The 21,518-nt window shown below is 40.9% G+C and overlaps 1 protein-coding gene across 2 annotated transcripts in view; it reads left to right on the top strand.

Moving 5' to 3' along the window:
- Positions 1-21,518, top strand: part of chaf1a (chromatin assembly factor 1, subunit A (p150)) — a 59,361-nt gene that overhangs the window by 29,448 nt on the left and 8,395 nt on the right. For both annotated transcript variants that reach the window (XM_059638511.1, XM_048559563.1), the window contains exons 4-12: positions 186-233; positions 3,958-4,193; positions 5,421-5,481; positions 6,019-6,099; positions 11,314-11,543; positions 13,784-13,955; positions 17,112-17,192; positions 18,210-18,302; positions 19,232-19,484. In XM_059638511.1, coding sequence (XP_059494494.1) covers positions 186-233; positions 3,958-4,193; positions 5,421-5,481; positions 6,019-6,099; positions 11,314-11,543; positions 13,784-13,955; positions 17,112-17,192; positions 18,210-18,302; positions 19,232-19,484 — 1,255 coding nt within the window. The remainder of the gene's footprint in view (positions 1-185; positions 234-3,957; positions 4,194-5,420; positions 5,482-6,018; positions 6,100-11,313; positions 11,544-13,783; positions 13,956-17,111; positions 17,193-18,209; positions 18,303-19,231; positions 19,485-21,518) is intronic.

Here is a 21,518-nt window from a genome sequence, read left to right as displayed (position 1 = left end):
CTATGCAGCCTTGTTTATTTCAAAATATTACTGATGTGCAATATTGTTTTAAAAACATAGAATATACACTGAATAGCTTGCAAATTAGACTGGTTTGTTGTTGGAATTGTGCCACTTAACCTCTTTTGGGTTATGCATATCAATATTTTATTTCTGCACTTTAAAATGAACTATTCTGTTTACAGGTTACACAAACACCAAAGTTGCAGGGCAAGAGACTCAAGCAGCAACAGGTATTCAGATTTTCTCTTTAATTTACTGCCAGTATTTGAGCCCAAATGATGAGATGATGAATAACATGACAATGACTTTTCTCGTTTCTAATTTTCGTGAACTGTTTGTGGTTTGGCATCACAAACAAATAAGGACATCCGCACCACTGTGCGTCCAGTTGCTTCCCAATTTTAATGTTGGCCATCAGCATCTAGTCCTTAACCCCTGCCAAGTTGCTGCACAGTTTTCAAAATTTGGAAATAGCAGTAATCCATTGACACCATAGCTCTAATGTTGTGCAGTTTAACAGTGATACCATATAGAGGACCTGTACTCAAAATCTACAGAAATTTTTAATTGGGCAGTGTGCAGTTTGAAGATTTGGAAGGAAATTATCAAACAATGTGTAATAGTGTGCCTTAACATAGAGTATTTAAAGCTTTTACAGCTAGTATACCGAATCAAACAACTTGGATTAGTGGAGGAAGATGGTTATGTGGAAGTGATTTTCCCCCTGTCAAGGTAGCATTTTGACAGTGGGTAGCATCAAGGAGCTGCCATCAGTGGAAATCCGGGAAAACTTTCTGCCGCTTTGAGTTCACCTTGCATAGAAGAAGATGGTTGTGGTTGTTGAAGATTAGTCATCTCAGTTCCAGGGCATTGCTGCAGAGTTCTTGGACCTAGACCCAGTCATTTTTAGCTGTTAATATCAGTTACCTTCCATCCATCATTAATGTCAGAGGTGGAGCTGTTCACTGGTGCTGAACAATGTGCGTTCATAACTCCTTGAGTATTGAAGCAATCTGTATACGATTGCAGCAAGACCTAGACAATATTTAGGCTTGGGATGATAAATTGAAAGCATCATTTGCTTCACATAACTGCTCGGTAATGACCATCTCCGAGAAAAGAGAAATGCTGTGTGATGATCAGTGGCAATGCCATCTCTTAAATCTCCCACTATCAAGTTCCTGGGAGATACCATTGACCAGAAGCTGAATTTTACCAGCCATATATAAATACAAGAGCAGGTCAGAGGTTGGGAGTTTTAAAATAAGTAACTCACTTTCTGACTCCTTAAAACATGTCCACCATATAGAATTGTCAGGTCGTGAAGGTGCTGGAATATTCTCCATTTGCGTGTATGAGTGCAGCTCCAACAGTTGAAGCTCAACACCATTTGAAACAAAGGAGTCCATTTGATTGGCACTCTGTCTAATGTCGTCAACTTTTACTTCCTCCACCACCATGCTTCCAGCACTTGACAGCAGATACTGCTGACTGAATCTTAAAATTTTGAATCCACAACTAACCAAGGCTTCTTAGACAGCATTTTCCAAATTCGTGACCTGTACCACCTAGAAGAGCAAGGGCAGCATATTTGTGGAATGCCACCACCTGCAAATTCCCCCTTCAAGTTATTCACTTCAATGATTGGAAGCAACATTGCTGTGCAAAATTCTGGAACTCCTCTCCTTTCTAATAATTCTGACTAAAGCAGGTAACTCGCTACTCTCACCTCAGAGACCATTAGGATTAGGCAGCAATGTCTTATGTATCATGAAGAATTTAAATTTAAAAATACACTCAAAGTTATAACCTGCATAGATTTTGTTCACATTAAACGCCTGACTTGTTGACGTCTTTGCACATCTCTGTACTGACAAATTAATGAGGTTTATGTTCTAACTGCTTTGTGATACATGGGCTCAGTAGATCTCAAAACTGAATTCCATTAGCACAAATATGGCCCTTTCATCGGGAAACAAATGAAATGTTGTTGGTGGGTGTCAAGACCAATTAATATAGTGAGTTGGTTATTTGGTAAAGCAACTTCTAAACTCTACTTGTTAGGTTATTGGGATGTTCTGAATGCAATTAATTGGAATAATTGGGTAATATTTTGCTTACCATCTTGAGCCAATCTGTGGTGAGACTTTTTTATTCTATCTGCCATCTCAAGCATGTTTAGGCACAGTGCTACCAGCTGTCATGAAATTTCAATGCTGTACTTTTGTTTTCCTCCATACTTAACCACTTTACATTTAAGTAAGGATGAATTAGCCTGGTCCTATCTCTCTTGACTAGAAAAGGCTGAAGTGTTTACCTAATCAAGGTCTGTACGACAATTAAATGTTTTGATAGGGAGATTTTCATTATATCCACACCATTTATGGTAAGAGAATAGCTGTCATAAATATAAGACCGAAAAATCCAATAGGAAATTCAGAAGATAACAAGGTATGGAGCTGGATGAACACAGCAGGCCAGGCAGCATCAGAGGAACAGGAAAGCTGACATTTTGGGTCTGGACCCTTCTTCAGAAATGAGGGAGGAGAAGGGGAGTCTGAATTAAATGGTGGGGGGAGGTGATGATGGGAGGCGGATAAAGGAACAGATAGGTGGAGAGGAGATGGATAGGTCAAGGAGGCAGGAATGGAACCAGTAAAGGTGAATCCAGGTGGGGAGTTAGGATGGGGGTTGGTCAGTCAAGGGAAAATGGACACAGGTGAAGGAGGTCGGGATGAGGCAGGTAGTTAGGAGGTGGGGGTTGGTCAGTGGGGTGGGAGGAGCTGCAAATTGGGAGAAAAGATGGACAGGTCAAGGAGGCAGGGACAAGTTGGGATCAGAGATAATGGGAACTGCAGATGCTGGAGAATCCAAGATAACAAAGTGTGAAGCTGGATGAACACAGCAGGCCAAACAGCATCTCAGGAGCACATCTGATGAAGGGTCCAGGCCCGAAACGTCAGCTTTTTGTGCTTGAGATGCTGCTTGGCCTGCTGTGTTCATCCAGCTTCACACTTTGTTATCAGGGACAAGCTGGGCTGGTTTTGGAATGAGGTTGGTGGTGGGGAGATTTTGAAGCTTGTGAAGTCCACGTTGAGGCCATTGGGCTGCAGGATTCCCAAGTGACATATAAAGCACTGTTTCTGCAATCTTCAAGAGGCATCATTGTGGCACTGGACAAGGCCCAGGATGGAAGTGTCATCCAAGGAGTGGGAAGGGGAGTTGAAGTGGTTCGCGACTGGGAGGTGCAGTCATTTGTCACAAACCGAGCGTAGGTGTTCCAGAAAGCAATCTCTAAGACTCTGCTTGGTTTCCCCGATGTAGAGGAGGCCACAGGGAACAGCAGATACAGTATACCACATTAGCAGATGTGCAGGTGAACATCCGTTTAATATATGAAAGGTTTTCTTGGGGTTTGGGATGAGAGTGTGGGGGGCTGGGGGAGGTGTAGGGGCAGGTGAAACACTTCCTGAAGTTGCAGGAAAACCGTCTCTGAGGAAATTCAGAAGAACCTCCTCGCCCAAATGCTTGTAAGGTTGTAAAATCTGTTATCACAAGGAAGTGGCTGAAGCAAGTACGCTGGAGGCGTTTAAGGTGAAGCTGATCAGCCTAACCGTGTTAAGGCAAAGCTTGATGCCAACTGAGGTTGAAGGGGTAAATTTGGAGGAGGTGGAGTGGGATGTTTTGTTCTTTGTGTGATTTGGGCCTCTGCTCTAGTGTTCTAAGAACTGGAGTATGTTTTTAGGGTATTTTTCTACAAGCAGTGATTAACCTATGTGGCACCAAACTCGAAACATACAGTGTCTTTGTCATTTTTTCCTTGTTTGGATGTTTATATTGAACTTTTACTCTATGATTATAGAAGATGGGACCTATAGTAGACACTTTGAATGTTTTGTTGTTAGTTATGAATATGTTTGGTTTATGATGATGCTTTATAATTTCATGTTATAGGAACGTGAACAGAAAAGGCTAAAACTAAAAATAGAAAAGGAAGAGCGGGAGCGTGCAAGAGAAGAGGCCAGACTTGCCAAAGAACGTGCAAAGGAAGAAGCTAAGAGGAAAAAGGATGAGGAAAAAGAACAAAAAGACAAGGAAAGGAGAGAGAAAAAAGAGAAAGAAGAAAAAGAAAAAGCAGAACGGCTAAGATTAAAGGAAGAAAGACGGAAAGAAAAACAAGATGCATTGGAGTGAGTTACTCCCGAAATAAATGCTTGTTAGATGGATTTAGATAGCTACAGAATTCAGTTTATTTCACTGGGGACTAGGGTCATCTACAGAATAGTTAACATTGGGCAAATTTGTAAAGTTTCGTGTTAACGCTTAAAGCCAGCTCAATACTCCACTTTAAGCAGTCTGGTTTAGTAAAATAAAAATATAGAACAATCGTATGTTTGTAAGCTGTTAAATATATTCCTGTCTAGAACAACTTGGAAATATTTTCCATGTGTAAAGTGCTCCAAATTTCAGAATCTTAAACTAAAAGTGAAATTCTGCAGGCCGGTGGCTTGTGCAATTTAGTGTAGCCTTATCATACTGGGTTGTTTAACTTCGCATTTGGGTTGCCTCATGCTGATTTTCACACATAATTGAGATTTACTGTAATGTTGATGGAGGTACATACCATATCTAAGAGAAATATTGGCATGACAGCAAGCAGAACTAGTGCTATTGGATCAATTTAAGCCCTTTGATTTAGGTAGATTTAGATTAGATTAGATTCCCTACAGTGTGGAAACAGGCCCTTCGGCCCAACAAGTCCACACCGCCCTTGAAGCATCCCACCCAGACCCATCCCCCTATAACCCAAACACCCCTGAACACTAGGGGCAACTTAGCATGGCCAATCCACCTAGCCTACACAAATTTGGACTGTGGGAGGAAACCGGAGTACCCGGAGGAAACCCATGCAGACACTGGGAGAATATGCAAACTCCACACAGACAGTTGCTCAAGGCTGGAATCGAACCCGGGTCCCTGGTGCTGTGAGGCTGCAGTGCTAACCACTGAGCCACCATGCCGCCAACTGCCGATGGTAGTTTTATTTTAAAACCACCTTATTACTTCCTTAGTACTACGCTGAGGTGTCACTGATTATTTGCTTGTTCATAGTGAGACCTCAAATCATAAGTCTTCCGACTCCAGGAATAAATGTGTTATCAGCTGAACCAACTGATGTTTAACTACTATTCATAATAGCAATAAGTTCTGAAAAAATTGAATTGAAATAAGTGCTGTGTATTGTTTTCACTTGATATTTCCAGCATTTACAGTGTCTTGCATTTATTATCTTCTATCTTTTCTGTGCAGCATATGTTTCGCTGTTCTGCAAGTATTTCCTGAGCACACTTTGTCTTTATTAATTGCTGAACCTAAATAAAAAGGTGTGATAAACATATATAATTTTTTTGTAATAGGGCAAAATTGGAAGAAAAGAAAAAGAAGGAAGAGGAGAAACGGTTGAAAGAAGAAGAAAAAGTAAATACAAATTGTCTCTTGGTTTTGCAATCCCTGACTTTCAGCTGTCTTTGCAATTGTTGATTTTTAACCCTGACTCTTCCCTCATCCCCTGGGACAGGCCCATTCCTTTTTCATCTATTCAAAGGAGGGCATTTGAGTGTGTCAACCACACAATTGGTTTGCCGGTTCACGGCTGTTTTCTGACAATGCCAAAAGATTTTTATCGTGCATGCATCCTTTTGTGAAATGCCCTACCAGTTTTAAAAAAAAACAAGCAACAACAAAATAACCATAACAGATCTCACACCTGGATAGAATGACTTCACTGCAGTAATTTTTCAGAGCATCTATAACCCTTTTGCTTGCAGGTGCATATGCAGCAATAATCAACTATTCAAGTGTTCACTAGAAGTAATTCACTGAAATCTATCCCTGTTCACAAATCAGAAAATCAATTTTTTGGTGGTACCTCATTCTGTGCACTCCAATTATGCCTCTGTTTTCTGTCGCTGTATTGTCTGTTATTGAGGTGTACTGTCTTAACTGTGATTACAGCGTTTGAAGGCAGAGAAAGTTAAAGAGATTTCAGAAATAACAAGATTCTTCCAAAAACCAAAGGCTCCACAAGCCCCTAAGGTAAGGATTCTTTTCATAGTCTGTAATATTCATTCAATTTGGCTCAGGTTACGGGCTTTCCTGTACAAACCAAATTAAACCCTGGCCTTTATATGGTATTTCCATGATTAACTCTTCAAATATTTCTCTTGTTGTACCACACCATTGTTAAAACCTGAGACAATCACGTGAGTAAAACATTCACCATGGACTTCAATTTATTCGTTTGTCACTTTGTGGACTACATTGATACCTAGGGGTCTGAGTAGTTTTGTGGCCATCTCTGAAATGTCCCTGATATTTGGTAGGGTGGTTAGTGTTTCTGGTCACGTTGTGTCTTCCTGTTGTTGTGGTCTGTCTCAGAAGTAACGACAGACTCTGTTTTTTGGGTATCCATTTCTTTTGAAGACTCCTCCGTACAGGTGCCCCTGTTCTGCTGTTCGTAGTTCTGGGTTGCTGCAATGTGTTGTGGCTCATTTTAAGTAGTGTCCTGATGCAGCTCCGTTGCAGTGGTTGCCAGTGTAATTGAGTATTTGGCCCATATATGTGTTCCTTCTATATATGCTAATCTGGAGTTCCTGTTGTTTTTGCGTTCGTTCATCATGCCCAGAAAGGGGAGTCAGTCATTGTTCTCTTCTTTTGTAAATTTTATCCCAGTAAGGATATTGATTATGTTGGTGGGTTTCTTCCAGTTTTGTGCGTTTTAATAATCACGAAGGTGTCATAAACAATAGGTGCTGGAGTAGGCCATTCGGCCCTTCAAGCTAGCACCACCATTCATTATGAACATGGCTGATCATCCACAATCAGTATCCTGTTCCTGCCTTATCCCCATAACCCTTCATTCCACTATCTTTAAGAGCTCTATCTATCTCTTTCTTGAAAGTATCCAGAGAGTTGGCCTCCACTGCCTTCTGGGGCAGAGCATTCCATATATCCACCACTCTGGGTGAAGAAGTTTTTCCTCAACTCCATTCTAAATGGCCTACCCCTTATTTTTAAACCGTCCCCTCTGGTTCTGAGCTCCCCCATCAGCGGAAACATGCTTCCTGCCTCTAGAGTGTCCAATCCCTTAATAATCTTATACGCCTCAGTCGGATCCCCTCTCATCCTTCTAAACTCAAGTGTATACATGCCCAGTCACTCCAATCTTTCAACATATGATAGTCCCACCATTCCGGGAATTGACCTCGTGAACCTACGCTGCACTCACTCAATAGCAAGAACGTCCTTCCTCAAATTTGGAGACCAAAACTGCACACAATACTCCAGGTGCGGTCTCACCAGGGCCCTGTACAGCTGCAGAAGGACCTCTTTGTTTCTATACTCAATTCCTCTTGTTATGAAGGCCAGCATGCTATTAGCTTACTTCACTGCTTGCTGTACCTGCATGCTTGCTTTCACTGACTGATGTACAAGAACACCTAGATCTCGTTGTGCTTCCCCTTCACCTAGCTTGACTCCATTGAGATAGTAATCTGCCGTCCTGTTCTTGCCACCAAAGTGTATAACCGCACATTTATCCACATTAAACTGCATCTACCATGCATCCGTCCACTCACCTAGCCTGCCCAAGTCACCCTGTATTCTCATAACATCACCCTATATTCTCATAACATATGTCATCTACATATTGGACCCAAAGTTTGTGTTGTATAGTGGATGGTGCTGTCCATTTTAACTTTCACATTACTGCTTCCGCAATCAGTTCTGATATTGGGCATCCCATTGGTGTTCTGTTGATTTGTTTCCTGTATGCTGTTATTGAAGCTGAAGTGGGTTGTGAGGCACAGAACTTGTAGTTTCTTGGTGGTGTTCTTATTGATGTTGCTGGTGTCCTGCTTGCTTGATTCACCCAGCAGTGTGGCAATTGTTTCTTTGGTTAGGTCGATGCTAATGGATGTAAAAAATGCTGTTAGATCAAAGCATACCATCATCTTGTCCTCTTTTACCTTTTGGTGTCCTTGACGTTGAGGAATTCTTGAGGTGACTGGATGGAGTGGGTAGTGTTGTTCACTGTGTATTTCGATTTCTGTTGTAGTTCTTTTGGAAGTCTGTATGTTGGTGTACCAGGCAGAGAGACAGTGGGGTCTGAGGGGGACCTCCGGTTGGTGTACCTTGGGGAATGTGTTGGATCCCTGTGGCTTCATTTTTTTGGTAGTCTGTTTGGCTGATGTCTCTTGAGTTGTGTAATTTCTTAAGGGTCATTTGTAATCTGGTTTCCTAACTGTGGAAATGCTGTTCAACCCAAACTTCGGGTTCGATATGTAGATGACACCTTTTTGCAATTTATTAAACTCCCAGAGCTAGAAGAAACCCACCAACACCACAACATCCTCACCGAGATAAAATTCACCTAAGAAGAAAACAACTACCGACTATCCTTCCTGGACATAATGGTAGAAGGCAAAAACTAGCATATATGGAAAGACCACACATACAGACCAGGTACTCAATTGCACTAGCAACCACCGCAATGGAGCTGCCTCAGGATGCTATTTTTAAATGAGCCACAACACATTGCAGCAACCTGAAACTAAGCAAATCAGAACAGGAACACTTGTACAGAGTCTTTAAAAGAAATGGATACCCGAAATGTACGTGCACTGTTATTTCTAAGACAGACCACGAAGGAAGAGACAACATGACCAGAAACTCTAATCAGCATAGGACATTTTAGAGTTGATCATAAAACTACTCGGACCCCTAGGTATCAGACTAGCCTACAAACCGACAATTACTCTGCGACAGCTACTGACAAACATAAAGGACCCCCTACTCAAAACCTGCAAAACTGGGATAATAAACAAAATACTGTGCAAGGACTCTGAGAAACACTACATATATGCTAAACCAGAAGAAAATTGACTCTACACATACATGAACAGCGATTAGCCACCAAGAAACACTACCAATTATCGCTTGTCTCACTACGGACAATGAAGGACACAAATTCGACTGGGACAACGTCCATTACTGCACAAGCCAAACAGGGATACACCAGGGAATTCCTGGAGGCCTGGTATTCCAACCGGAACTTCCATCAACAAACACATTTGAATTAGACCCTGCGTCCAAACCACTGAGAAACAAAATTGGAAGTAATACCAGCCATCCACCCCAACAAATAAGGCGTATAAATAACAAGTGGGACAGAACACCGACGCTTCAGAGGAGGCACACTGAAGATGTTACCTGGCAAGGTGATGAAATGTTTGCAACCAAACCCTCCAGCTTAGTGAACATGTCTACAACCTCCTCCACAACCTGAGCTACAAATCTTCTCAAACTTTAAGCTCTCCAGGGGCTGCTACACCAGCAGATCTTATCAAGCATGGTAATCAGATGCTGCAGTGAATACATAACCTTGTTCAAATATGCACAATTTGTGACCCTTTATAAGAATCATGCTTGATCTTTTTGCAATGACAGGCCACAGACCAAAGTATAACGAGAGCCACAGCAATATAATTTGGAAAATTCATGTTATTGTTTTGTAAATGCTGTGAAGATTAGTTTTTCATGTCCACCAATTTGAAGTCAGTTTTATTTACATTTAATGTATTATCTTTTATTTTTTGATCTGTGTACACAACCACCTCTTAAAACTGTTTGTTTGCTACGTGGCTTATAAGTCATAACAATGCATTTTTACTGCAGGTTAAAAAAATAAAGAAAAACATTTGTCTGATCAGAAATATTATGCTTTTCTGAGTTAGTGATACGTCTGAGGTCGTAAGACCACAAGGTTTAGCAGCAGCATTCGGCTATTTGGTTCATTTGAGTCTGCTCCGCCATTCCGTATTGACTGATTATATTTCTCAACCCCATTCTCCTGCCTTCTCCCTGTTACCCTTGATCCCCTTACTAATCAAGAATTTATCTCTGTCCTTAATAACTCAATGACTTGGCCTTCTGACAGCCTGCTGCAGCAGTGAGTTCTGCAGATTAGCCACTCGGGCGAAGCAATTCTGAGAAATGAATAAGACAGAATAGTTGGGTCAAAATTCAGTCAACAGCTGTACTGTTTGTGATGGCCTTTAAGTCCTAGGTTCACCTTCTCCAGAGACAAGTCAGTCCCATCCAAGTCCCAACACCATTTTCCAATTTGTGCTTCTGGGCTGCTCCAGGAGGCAGTAGCTCCAATCCAGTTGATCCTGACCTGGCAGGGTTTAAGAGGCCTGTCGGCTATAGGATGGATTTTCTGCTGTTGAAGAACAATGGTAATGAAAGCAGCTGAAGCATGTCCCTTCTGAGCATCATAGTGAGGTGCTAACCATATTGCTCTTGTGAGATTGTAGATTTTGGCTGAACACATTATCCTGAGTCCCAGTGTGGTTTTAGAGTGGAGGACCTACAAATTGGGAGGGGGGAAAAATGTTGCTGTCTTGAATGGCAGGAGTTGAACACTCAGCCCCTCAAGTGCTGAATGCTCCATTATTTTGAGGTAATGGCAGATCTGATTTGTAACTTCATCTGCATTTGCAGCACTCTTGATAACTTTTCAGTACCTTGGTTAACAACAGTGTATCTAACTAATATTTCTAAGTACTCACGGAGTCTTTCTGAAAATGTAATGGAATCAGAATTTGTAGAATCCCTATCTACAGGGTAGAGCAGGACCATTCAGCCCATCAAGTCTACACTGACCCTCCTAAAGAGCGTCCCACCCAGAAAAAAACCCCTTACCCCATCCCTGTAACCTTGCAAATTTTTGTGGCCAATCTACTTAAGCTGCACATCATTTTCCTCGTCTGTGAGAGGAAAGTGGGACACCTGGAGGAAACCCATGCAGACACTGGAGGGAAAATCAAAACTCCACACAGACAGTTACCCAAGGCTTGAATCAAACCTTGGTCCCCAGTGCTGTGAGGCAGCGCTACTAACCATGCTGCTCCCAAAGACAAAAGCACATTTGTTCCTGGCCATCTTGTTTTGAAAGGGTTAAGTCTGATCTCAGAATTGTTTTGGTGCAGAAGAAAGCCATTCAGTTCTTCATTTACAATCAAAATTATTAGTTTCCTTTGTGTTTGGGCCTTTTATTTCCTTTCCATTAATGTAGACATTTACTGTCATTTTTTTTTTAATCTGGAGAGCTGCTGCATTTCCTTTCATGTTGTTTTGAAAGTGTGTTATAATTGTTGAATGTACCAACTAAAATAACAGCTGTAGAATTACCAGTGCTTATGTTAAATGGAAGCTATCTATCTAACCAAAAGTTGATCCATTTCTTAGACTCTAGCTGGATCTTGTGGGAAGTTTGCCCCTTTTGAAATCAAAGAACACATGGCACTTGCTCCAACAAGCCGGATATACTTAGATCAAGAAGATCTTGAACAGTTAGATGAATTGCTCGAACGTCAGAGTTTTAATTCTAATTACATTAAAGAATTGCACAACCAGAAACCAAGAACATCAGGACCTACAAGTCCTAAGATAAGCATCACTGATGAGAATTTGTGCAGGTAAAGATGAAGCTCCATACTTCTCAATTTCAGTTGATTTCCTAGCGAATTGTTGAAGAGGATGAAGACAATTAATTTTAAAGGAAAAACCATCTTCAGTGCTTTGCATGGCCAAATCCCTTCACTAAACCTTATTCTTTATTTAACAATGATCTTGGTGCACAATGCCTCCTGAACCTGTACTGTGAAAACACTTTTATTCTAAACAGCAGCCTTGCGCTGTCTCTCTCTCTTCCCCTGTTGTCTTTTTCAGGGAGGCATGGACACGCATTTGATTGGCGCATACCCCTGTTGCCATTACCTTCTGCTGCATAGCTGACCAGGATACTATCTCAGTGAAAACAACAAATGCTTGAGATCTGAGAAGGTCAGGCAGTATTTGTGGAGAGCGCAAGCAAGGTAACGTTTCGAATCTAGATGACCCTGAGAGCTCTGATGAAGAGTCATCCAGACTCAAAACGTTAGCATACTGTCTCTCCATGGATGCTGCCTGACCTGCTGTGATCTCCAGCAGTTGTTGTTTTCAATCCATATTCCAGCATCTGCAGTAATTTGATCCTACACTATCTTGCTCTTAAAGCCTGCCATCAGCAATATTGGAAAAATATACAAGCTGATGGTCAATCTGTTGAGCTGCATTTCAAACTTACCTTTCCCAAACAACAAGTCCTGGTGTGGGAGCCAGAACCCAGATCTTGGCTTATTGGGGGGGATGCTACCATTGCCTCATAAGACTTTTACTGCATACAAGTCAATTTTGTTTACCATGATGTCTTCTTGGAAGAAGAACATAGAACATAGTAAAGTACAGCACAGTTGTGCCGTGGAATAATCCTAATCCAAAAATAAAATAGCCTAACCTACATTCCCCTCAATTCACTGCTGTCCATGTGCATGTCCAGCAGTTGCTTAAATGTCACGAATGACTCTGCTTCCACGACTTCCACTGGCAAAGTATTCCATGCGCTCACAACTCTCTGGGTGAAGAACCTCCCTCTGACGTCTCCTCTATACCTTCCTCCTAACACCTTAAAACTATGACCCCTCGTGGCAGTCAATCCTGCCCTGGGGAAAAGTCTCTGGCTACTGACTCTATCCATGCCTCTCGTTACCTTGTCCACCTCGATCAGGTCACCTCTCTTCCTCCTTCTCTCCAGAGAGAAAAGTCCGAGCTCAGTCACCCTCTCCTCGTAAGACAAGCCCTCCAGTCCAGGCATCCTGGTAAACCTCCTTTGCACCCTCTCCAAAGCCTCCACATCTTTCCTATAATAGGGTGACCAGAACTGGACACAATATTCCAAGTGTGGTCTCACCAGGATTTTGTCGAGCTGCAGCAAACCTCGTGGCACTTAAACTCAATCCCCCTGTTAATGAAAGCCAAAACACCATATGCTTTCTTAACAACCTTATCCACTTGGGTGGCAACTTTGAGGGAGGTATGCACTTGAACACCAAGACCCCGCTGTTCCTCCACACTGCCGAGAATCCTGCCTTTAATCCTGTATTCAGCATTTAAGTTTGACCTTCCAAAATGCATTACTTCACGTTTATCCAGGTTGAACTCCATCTGCCATTTCTCAGCCCAGCTCTGCATACTGTCAATATCTCGCTGAAGCCTGCAATAGCCCTCGATACTATCAACGGCACCTCCAACCTTTGTGTCTTCAGCAACCATGCTAACCCACCCCTCAACCTCCTCATCCAAGTCATTTATAAAATCTACAAAGAGTAGAGGCCCAAGAACGGAGCCCTGCGGGACACCAGTCAGCACTGACCTCCAGGCAGAATGCTTACCATCTACAACCACTCTCTGCCTCCTGTCAGCCAACCAATTCTGAATGCAGACAGCCAAATCACCCTGTATCCCATACCTCCTGGCTTTATGAATGAGCCTGCCATGGGGAACCTTATCAAATGCCTTGCTGAAGCCCATGTACACCACATCCACTGCTCGACCCTTGTCAACCTGTCTCGTGACTTCCTCAAAGAACTCTAAGATTTGTAAGGCATGACCTGCCCCTCAAAGCCATGCTGACTCCAAGTAGATCATTTTAATCCTATGAGCATGCAATGTCATTCAGTAAGATAAATGATTGTTTGCTCAGCTCTATTTATGTAGTTGTGTATGCATTATGTTCTTGGCAGCAGTGAATTATATAATTACATATTATAACTGCACAGCCTTTCTGGTAAAACAGGTTTACTAGCAAAATAATTGTAATTTTACTTCTTCTTTCTAGCAATGATGTGATTGTGATTGACACTAATGTAAGTAGTGGAATCATTGAGCGGAAAAAGTTTTGCAGGATGAAGTTACTACAGTTTTGTGAAAATCACCGTCCTGCCTACTGGGGAACCTGGCAGAGGAAAAGTACAAAGGTGAACCCTCGGAATCCTTTGGCTAAAGATGAGGTAAGGAACATGGTGCAGAGTTGATTAGGGACTGACTAAGATAAATCTGATCATTTTCAACACAATTCCTGGGTCCTGATGGGATCTATCTCAGAAAATTGAGGGTGGCAAAAGAACAAATTGCTTGAGCATTGACAGACATCTTTGTATCCTCTTTGCCCACAAGTGAGGCCCCAGAGGACTGGAGAATAGCCAGTGTTATCCCATTGTTTAAGAAGGGTAACAGGGATAATCCTGAAAATTACAGGCCAGTAAGTCTCATATCAGTAATAGGGAAATTATTAGAAAACAATCTCAGGGACAAGATCTATATGCATTAGAAGCAAATGAACTTATTAGCAAATAGACGGCATAGCTTTGTGTAGGGGAGGTTGTACCTCACTAGCTTGAGTTTTTTTTTGAGGAAGTCACAAAGTTCATGTTTTCTACGTGGACTTCAGTAAAGCCTTGGACAAGGTATCTCATGGTAAAGTGGTACAAAACATTAAGTCACATTGTATCAAGGGTGAGCTGTCAAGATGGATACAGAGCTGGCTTAGCCACAGAAGACAGAGGGTAGCAGTGGAAGGGTGCTGTTTGGAATGGAAGGTTGTGTCTTGTGACCCACGGAACAGCGCTGGGACCTCTGCAGTTCGTGATCTACATAAATGATGTTGAGGAAAATGTAGTTTGTCTAATTAGTAAGTTTTCAGAAGCTACAAAGATTGGTGGAGTTGAGGATAGTGAGGGGGATTGTCAGAGGATACAGCAGGATGTTGTGGTTGGTTGGCTCACTGAGCAGGTTCGTTGTTTCGCAAACATTTTGTCACCCTACTGGGTGACTTGAGTGCAGCCTCCGATGAATTGCTGTTTTCCCGCCTGTCATTTAAACGCTGGTGTCTGTTGAGCCGGATTGCCTCACTAGCTGTTTTCTTTCATAATGGAGTAGATATGTTTATTGATATGTCGCAATCTTTGCAGGGAATCTTGTATATGACGTTGGTTCTGTACATGGTGGGTAGTGGGTCTTTGGTTTGTGTGAACAGTTGGCGAAGGGTTGATGTGGATTTGTGTGCTATTCTGATGCCCAGTGGTTGTTGGAGCTTGTGGTCGATTCAGATGTGTTCTTGATGTAAGGTAGCATGATGATTGTGTTGGGGCATGTATTATCTTCCAGGTGTTGCTTGTGTAATAAGACTGCGACAAACATCATGTTGGACAGGCAGGAAGAAAATTAACCACAAGAGTACATGAACATCAACTGACTACAAAAAGATACGACCAATACTTGATCATCTCCATCCATATGGATAAGGAAAACCACCAGTTTGATTGAGACAACACCAGGATACCGGGACAGGCAAAGCAGAGAGAAGTACGAGGATTCCTAGAGGCCTGTTTCTCCACTAAGAAAGCCATCAACAAACACACAGAGCTAGACCCCATGTACACTCCATTGCAAAGGAAAGCCAGAAGTGATGTAATCCAGCTCAATGGACACCAGAGTTTTAAATGACAAGTGGGGAAGCACAACAGCGCTTCATTGGAAGCTGCAGTGATGATGTTACCCATCAGTGTAATGAAACATCCGTGGAACAACAAACCAACTCAACAAGCCAACTTAGCACAACATCCACAACCTGAGCTGTAAATCCATTCTAAAACCTTAGATATACCAATTGGAGGCATGGGCAGAAAAATGGCAGATGGAGTTTAATCCAGACAAATGTGAGCGCATGCAATTTGGAAGATCAAGTGCAGATGGAAGTTTTACGGTAAATGGCTTAGGACTATTGGTATGCAAAGGGATCTTTGTTTGCAGGCCTACAGGTCATTTGAAGTTAGCAGTACAGTTAGGGTAAGGTATTAAAAAAGGCTTACGGTATGCCTGCCTTCATTGGAAGGGGCATTGAGCGTAAGGATAGACAAGTTATACTACAGCTTTATAGAACTTTAGTTAGGCCACACTTGGACTATTGCCTGGAGGTTTGATCACCACACTGCCAGAAAGATGCTTTGAAGAGGGTACAGTAAAGGTTTACAAGGATGTTTCCTGGTATAGGGAAGTTTAGCTGAGAAGAAAGGTTGCATAGACTGGGTATGTTTTCACTGGAATTCAGGGGGTTGAGGGTTGAGCTGATAGAAGTTTATAAGATTGTGAATGGTTTGGACAGAGTGGAACGTAATAGGCTTTGTCCCGAGGTGGAGAGGTCAGTTTCTAGAGGACACCGGTTCAGGGTGGAGGATTAATTTAAGGGATGTGCAAGTTTTTCACAAAGGCTGGTGAGTGACTGGAATGCGTTGCTGGAGAAGATGGTCAAAGTAGACACAGTAGCAGCATTCAGGAAGCACCTGGATGAATACATGAATAGGGGGATACAGGTCCCGTAAGTCAAGATCGTTTTAGTATGGAAGGGCCTATTCCTGTGCTGTACTGTTCTTCGTTCTTATAATACGTAAAAGTCTGGTTAGAAATGATACATTTAGGTCCACTAAGTGGACAGTTATCCTCGGAATCAGTTAAAAGTTATTGCGATGGTGAATTTGATTATTCTGAATGCATGAGTGATTTTTTTTTATATATAAACCTTAACTTCCATGACACATGACTTGGAGCATTAATGACAAACTGTCATGTTGTTCTGTATGATGAATAAGCAAGCCAGTGTTTTCAACCCTTTTTTGTTTTGGAACCTGACAATTAAAACATGTTGAACTAGACTGTTTCTGTGTGTGTTTTGTGGTCACGGGATGAACAATTAAGTCTTGTCTGATGTGATCTTTAGTCAGTTTTGCTTCCTTCAGATCTGTTGTGTTAGCAGAAGTGGCCTGTCGGCTTTCAAAAAATTGATCTTAATAGTTTACTTGCTTTCATATAAAGTGAAGGAGATAACTGAGCATCACATTTCACCATCTTAGTTTAGTGACAAAATTGTAGGAAGGTTTGAGATGTATGGGAAAGGAAATTTTATGTAACACTAAGAAAACTGTCACCTTTTTGTAACTTTGTGAAATGGATAGTGCTTAGTATATGATTTATCCTGCTTTACAGAAAATCGTGAAAAGTATTTTGTTCCTTGATAATGCAGAAAACACATTCGTATCTCTAATTGTGTAACTATTCACTAATTTAAGTTAAGTTTGCATCTGATCTAATGATTAAATTTATCCCTGCAGCACTTGTTGGATTATGAAGTGGATAGTGACGATGAATGGGAGGAAGAAGAACCTGGTGAATCTCTCTCCCACAGTGAAGGAGTTAGTATAAACTTTCTATTCTGATTTAACATTTCGCTGGGGGATGTCTAGGCAACTATTTCTTGTGAGACTTTAATATGTGATCATTTTTTTATTTTAATATAATTTAATGGGAGTAATTTGTGCTTTTCCAGCTGGTGCTAGTAATACACAGAAATATGCAGGGCCAAAAAAATTACTGAATTCATCAGGCTAGTCTCAAAGATCTTCTTTTAAAAAGATGCTAAATGCTATTTCACACACCTCCGATTCTTTGCTAAATCTATATTTCTGTATAGGATATGAAATACATTCTATTTTGTCAGTTGGTTTATGTGACTAATTGGAAGCTATGGTCCTTACTAATAAAATGACTAATTCTTAATTTTTGTCTGTGAAATGTTTTGGCATGACCCTGTGAAACATGATGTATCCACTTGGTTTTGTTCTGTTCCTTTTTTTTGTGGGTAAAGTGTTAGGAAGAACAGCGCTATCCGTTTCTGTGCCGTATCAGGGTAAATGGAATCTCCACAAAGTGGTGAATGTTCATGAATCATACTTTGAGCTTTGTATGTAGTCATTGATTAAGCGTCTGTCAGGTAAGTTAAGGGCAATTTTGCTCGCACTGAAGAGGATGGCAACCTCTGGATATCCAAGAAAACCTTACTGCAGCTAACTGGAATGCATAGTTGTTATGACAGTTTGAAGCAAAGTCCACGATAGGGTCATCGCTGCAAAAAAAGCTGGGAAGCCTTTTAAAATGTGCAGTGGCTCATGAATATCCTATTTTACCTTAACCCATCCTCATTTCAGTGCTGACTGATTTTGTGCATTTTTACCCTATTTTTGCACACATTTGATGAAGTACATAATTTCATGTTTAAATGCAACATTGTGTGACAAAATGGATTCAAAATTTCATTGAGTCTTGCATGCAAGAAAAACTTTGTGTGGAGATATAATTTTTCATGTAGGACCCCAGTAAGAACTAGTAATGCAGAACTCTATCCTTGCATTTTTTTTAAACCTCTTGTTTAGGACGATGATGATGAAGCAGACGATGAAGATGATGATGATGGATTTTTCGTCCCTCATGGCTATCTGTCTGAAGGAGAAGGTGCAACTGATGAAGTAAGGGTTTGCATTAGATGCAGTGAAACCTGTGGTTAAACACCTTAAGCTTTAGTAACAAAACCTTTTGGTCTGATTTAATCATGAACAAAAGAACAATAATGTTGTCCTAAACAATACAGATTATTAACATGACTGACTGCATGGTCTGTGCTCTTTTTCTGATCCAGTCATATGACTGAGTCCAGGAAGGGGTTAATTTTGATCATTACAAGTGGGTAGCAAAAGATTGTGGTGAATGCTTGATGTGAGGAATAGTGGATATTGCTGTAGTGGTCATGTGGCCAAGTAGTTTTCTGATTCATGCATTTGCATTAATTATGTGAGAGTGGATTGCCTGGAAGACCTTTTATTGTTGCGGGGGGTGAAGTATAAAGATGGACGAAATCATGTACTACAAATGTAGAGGGCTTTTGATGGTACATAAACTATTCTACTGTTTTGGTCTCTTTTAAAAGAGGCATATAGCTTGGAAAATGTTCCCTAGGCCGTTGGTCTTGTGAGCAAAGTTTAGGCCTAAAGATTATGAGGGGGACTTGTAGGGCTAAATGTTTAGAGGATATTTTTCCTAGTTGAGAAATCTGGAACTAGAGGACCATTTACAGCTATGATGTCAAAGAATCTCTTACAAGTATTGTTAGTCTCTAGAAATGCCTTCCCAAGAAAACCATCATAGAATATATTTGAGTGTTAGATGTAGTTTTGATTCACGGGGGAGTTGAGAATTTTTGGAGGATCTCTGGAAAGCAAGCATAAGATAGCATTCTGATCTTGTTGACAGTGGATCAAGCCTGAGTGGTCACATCTCCTCTTATTTCTGCCCCTGTTTCTTCCCATATGTCAGGACACAATAACCAGTACAGGTATATCTGCTAGATGGGTGATTGCAGTTAACTCCAACTATTGAGTGCAATTTTTGCTTCGTTCAGGAAGGTGAAAATCCTGAAAAGCAGAAAATTCGTCAGAAAATGAAAGCAAAGGAATGGGATGAATTGATGAAAGGAAAGAAATTTCAGGTGCTGCAGCCTACCCTGATCGGATGTTTTTGGGAGAGCAACAGTACTGTTTTACAGAGTTCGGCCATGAAGATACTTCAACAATTTTCAGTCTGTCTGTTTGAAAACCAAATGGAGGATGAACAGATACAAGAAATACACAATGGAAAGTTAAAAGAGGAACAAAGTAAGGACATTTCATTAGTGTTTTAAACTTCGCATGTAGAATCTGGAAGGCAAAAAGATTGGATTACTGTTATAAATTTGCAACTGTACTTGTGACAGTTCAAACTTTGCTACATGCATGTTAAAGTGTTCTTACTCCAGTTGGTAGATTAATTGGATTTGCCTATGATTTGTGGGAGAAAATGCCTATTTGCACTTTGAAGACTATGTCTGAATAGTACACTGCTTTTACATAAGAATAGCCTTTTTATGGCCAATCAAAACCTTATCCATATGTTTAATGGATTCCAAGCAACTTCTAAAAACTTTTTTATTGGTGTCATTTGGCAATCGGAGGCTGTATAAATGTAAATTCAGTAGATGTTTGATGGTCCAGACTTGAGTATGAATGACAAAAGACACCTGTTGGATTTTTTTTGTCTTTGCTCATCAGAACAATTCACAAGAATACCAATTCAAGGTAAAAGCCAACATTTCCACTACATAAGTGTGGACTGGCAGTTGTTTGGCAAGTGAACTCTATAATAGAGGTGTTGCCATGGGAAAATGCATCCAAAAAACAAACTTCAGTCTTTAACTGAAATCAGCAGTAATGGATACAATGCTTCTACCAACCAGAGTTCACTTATTCAAGAAGGAGTGAGCAGATTCAGTTGTTCCTCCATATTTGAAAGGGTTCCATTCCTGACAACCCCATGAATGATGAAATTTGCGAGTGTGGAGTTCATTAAAAATCAAGATCATTTAAAAAATCACATGATTTTTGCCCGCTGATGTTAATTTTTATTGTTACTTTTGGTGTGAGAGGCAATTTCACTGATACAGAGAATTTACTGTAGGTGGAGATGAAGCCCAGGGAGAGAGAAATTTAGGCAGACGAAGGGATTACTGAAAGCCAGGGAGGGGGAGAAGTTAGGTAATAACTAGGAAAATGTATATTCTATCAGTTTTGAAGAAAGATCACTGGACTCAATGTTAACTAATTTTTCCTGTCTCGACAGATGCTGCCAGACCTGAGTATTTCCAGCAATTTCAGTTTTTGTTTCAGACATACAGCATCTCAATTTCTTTTGTATTGTAGAAATAAATGGGTCTTCTTTCATGTTCGTAGGATGTCACTTAGTGGTGTGCTGAAGGGGCCAATGTTGGGGCCTCAGCTCTTCACAGTTTGTATTAATGATTTGGATGAACGGATTTAAACAATGGTAGCTAAATTTGCTGATAGTACAGATAGATAGCAAGTGAGTTGTGAAGAGGATATAGGGAGCTGACAAAGAAAAATTTGATAGCTTCAGTGAGTAGGCAAAGATATGGCGAAGTATAACAAGGGAACACGTGAAAGTGTCCATTTTGGCAGAAAGAAAAATAAAGAACCGTGTTATCTAAATGATTTGCAGAGATATCTGGGTGGATGTGAGGGGTTACCCAATTAAGATAGATAATGAAACATTTGTTTGAGGGTTGAGTCTTTTCAGTTCCCTTCCTCAGAAGGCTGTGGATGCTGCATCTCTAAATATTCTAATCATAAAGGTAGACAGTTCCATCCCAGTCATGTGTAGGAATATAGAGTTAAGCTTAAAATCTGATCAGTCATGATCTTCGTGAATGAGAGAACAAGCTTGAAGAGTTGAGTGACCAACTCCTATTCCTTGTTGTCTGTTCCTTAAAGCTTTGACAACAGGTGTCATTTCTTCACAGTAAAATTTGTCAAATGGCAAGATCTAACAACAAGTTATTGCATCATTGCTCTACACCTGTGCTGAGGGATAGTTCAATTTTGCATTGGCCTAATTTTGCATCTTGACTTTGCAACCACTTTCCTCCCTAAGTGGAAGTTTGACTTGTATTGTTTATTGCAGTGGTGTACCTGGCATACCCAAGAGTGTCTAATTCAGGTTTTTAATTCAGCTAAGATGGTTTTTATTTTAGCCCATTCTTAAATGAAATCATGCAAACCAGTGATAAAACACAGGTTAACAAATTTGCGGAAAGCTGGGACCCCTAGAAGCCTGGTTTACATCACTGGAAAGCACTA

Source organism: Stegostoma tigrinum, chromosome 30, assembly GCF_030684315.1.
Source record: "Stegostoma tigrinum isolate sSteTig4 chromosome 30, sSteTig4.hap1, whole genome shotgun sequence".
In the NCBI taxonomy this organism is placed as follows: Eukaryota; Metazoa; Chordata; class Chondrichthyes; order Orectolobiformes; family Stegostomatidae; genus Stegostoma; species Stegostoma tigrinum.
This window is presented reverse-complemented; position numbering and strand designations above follow the sequence as displayed.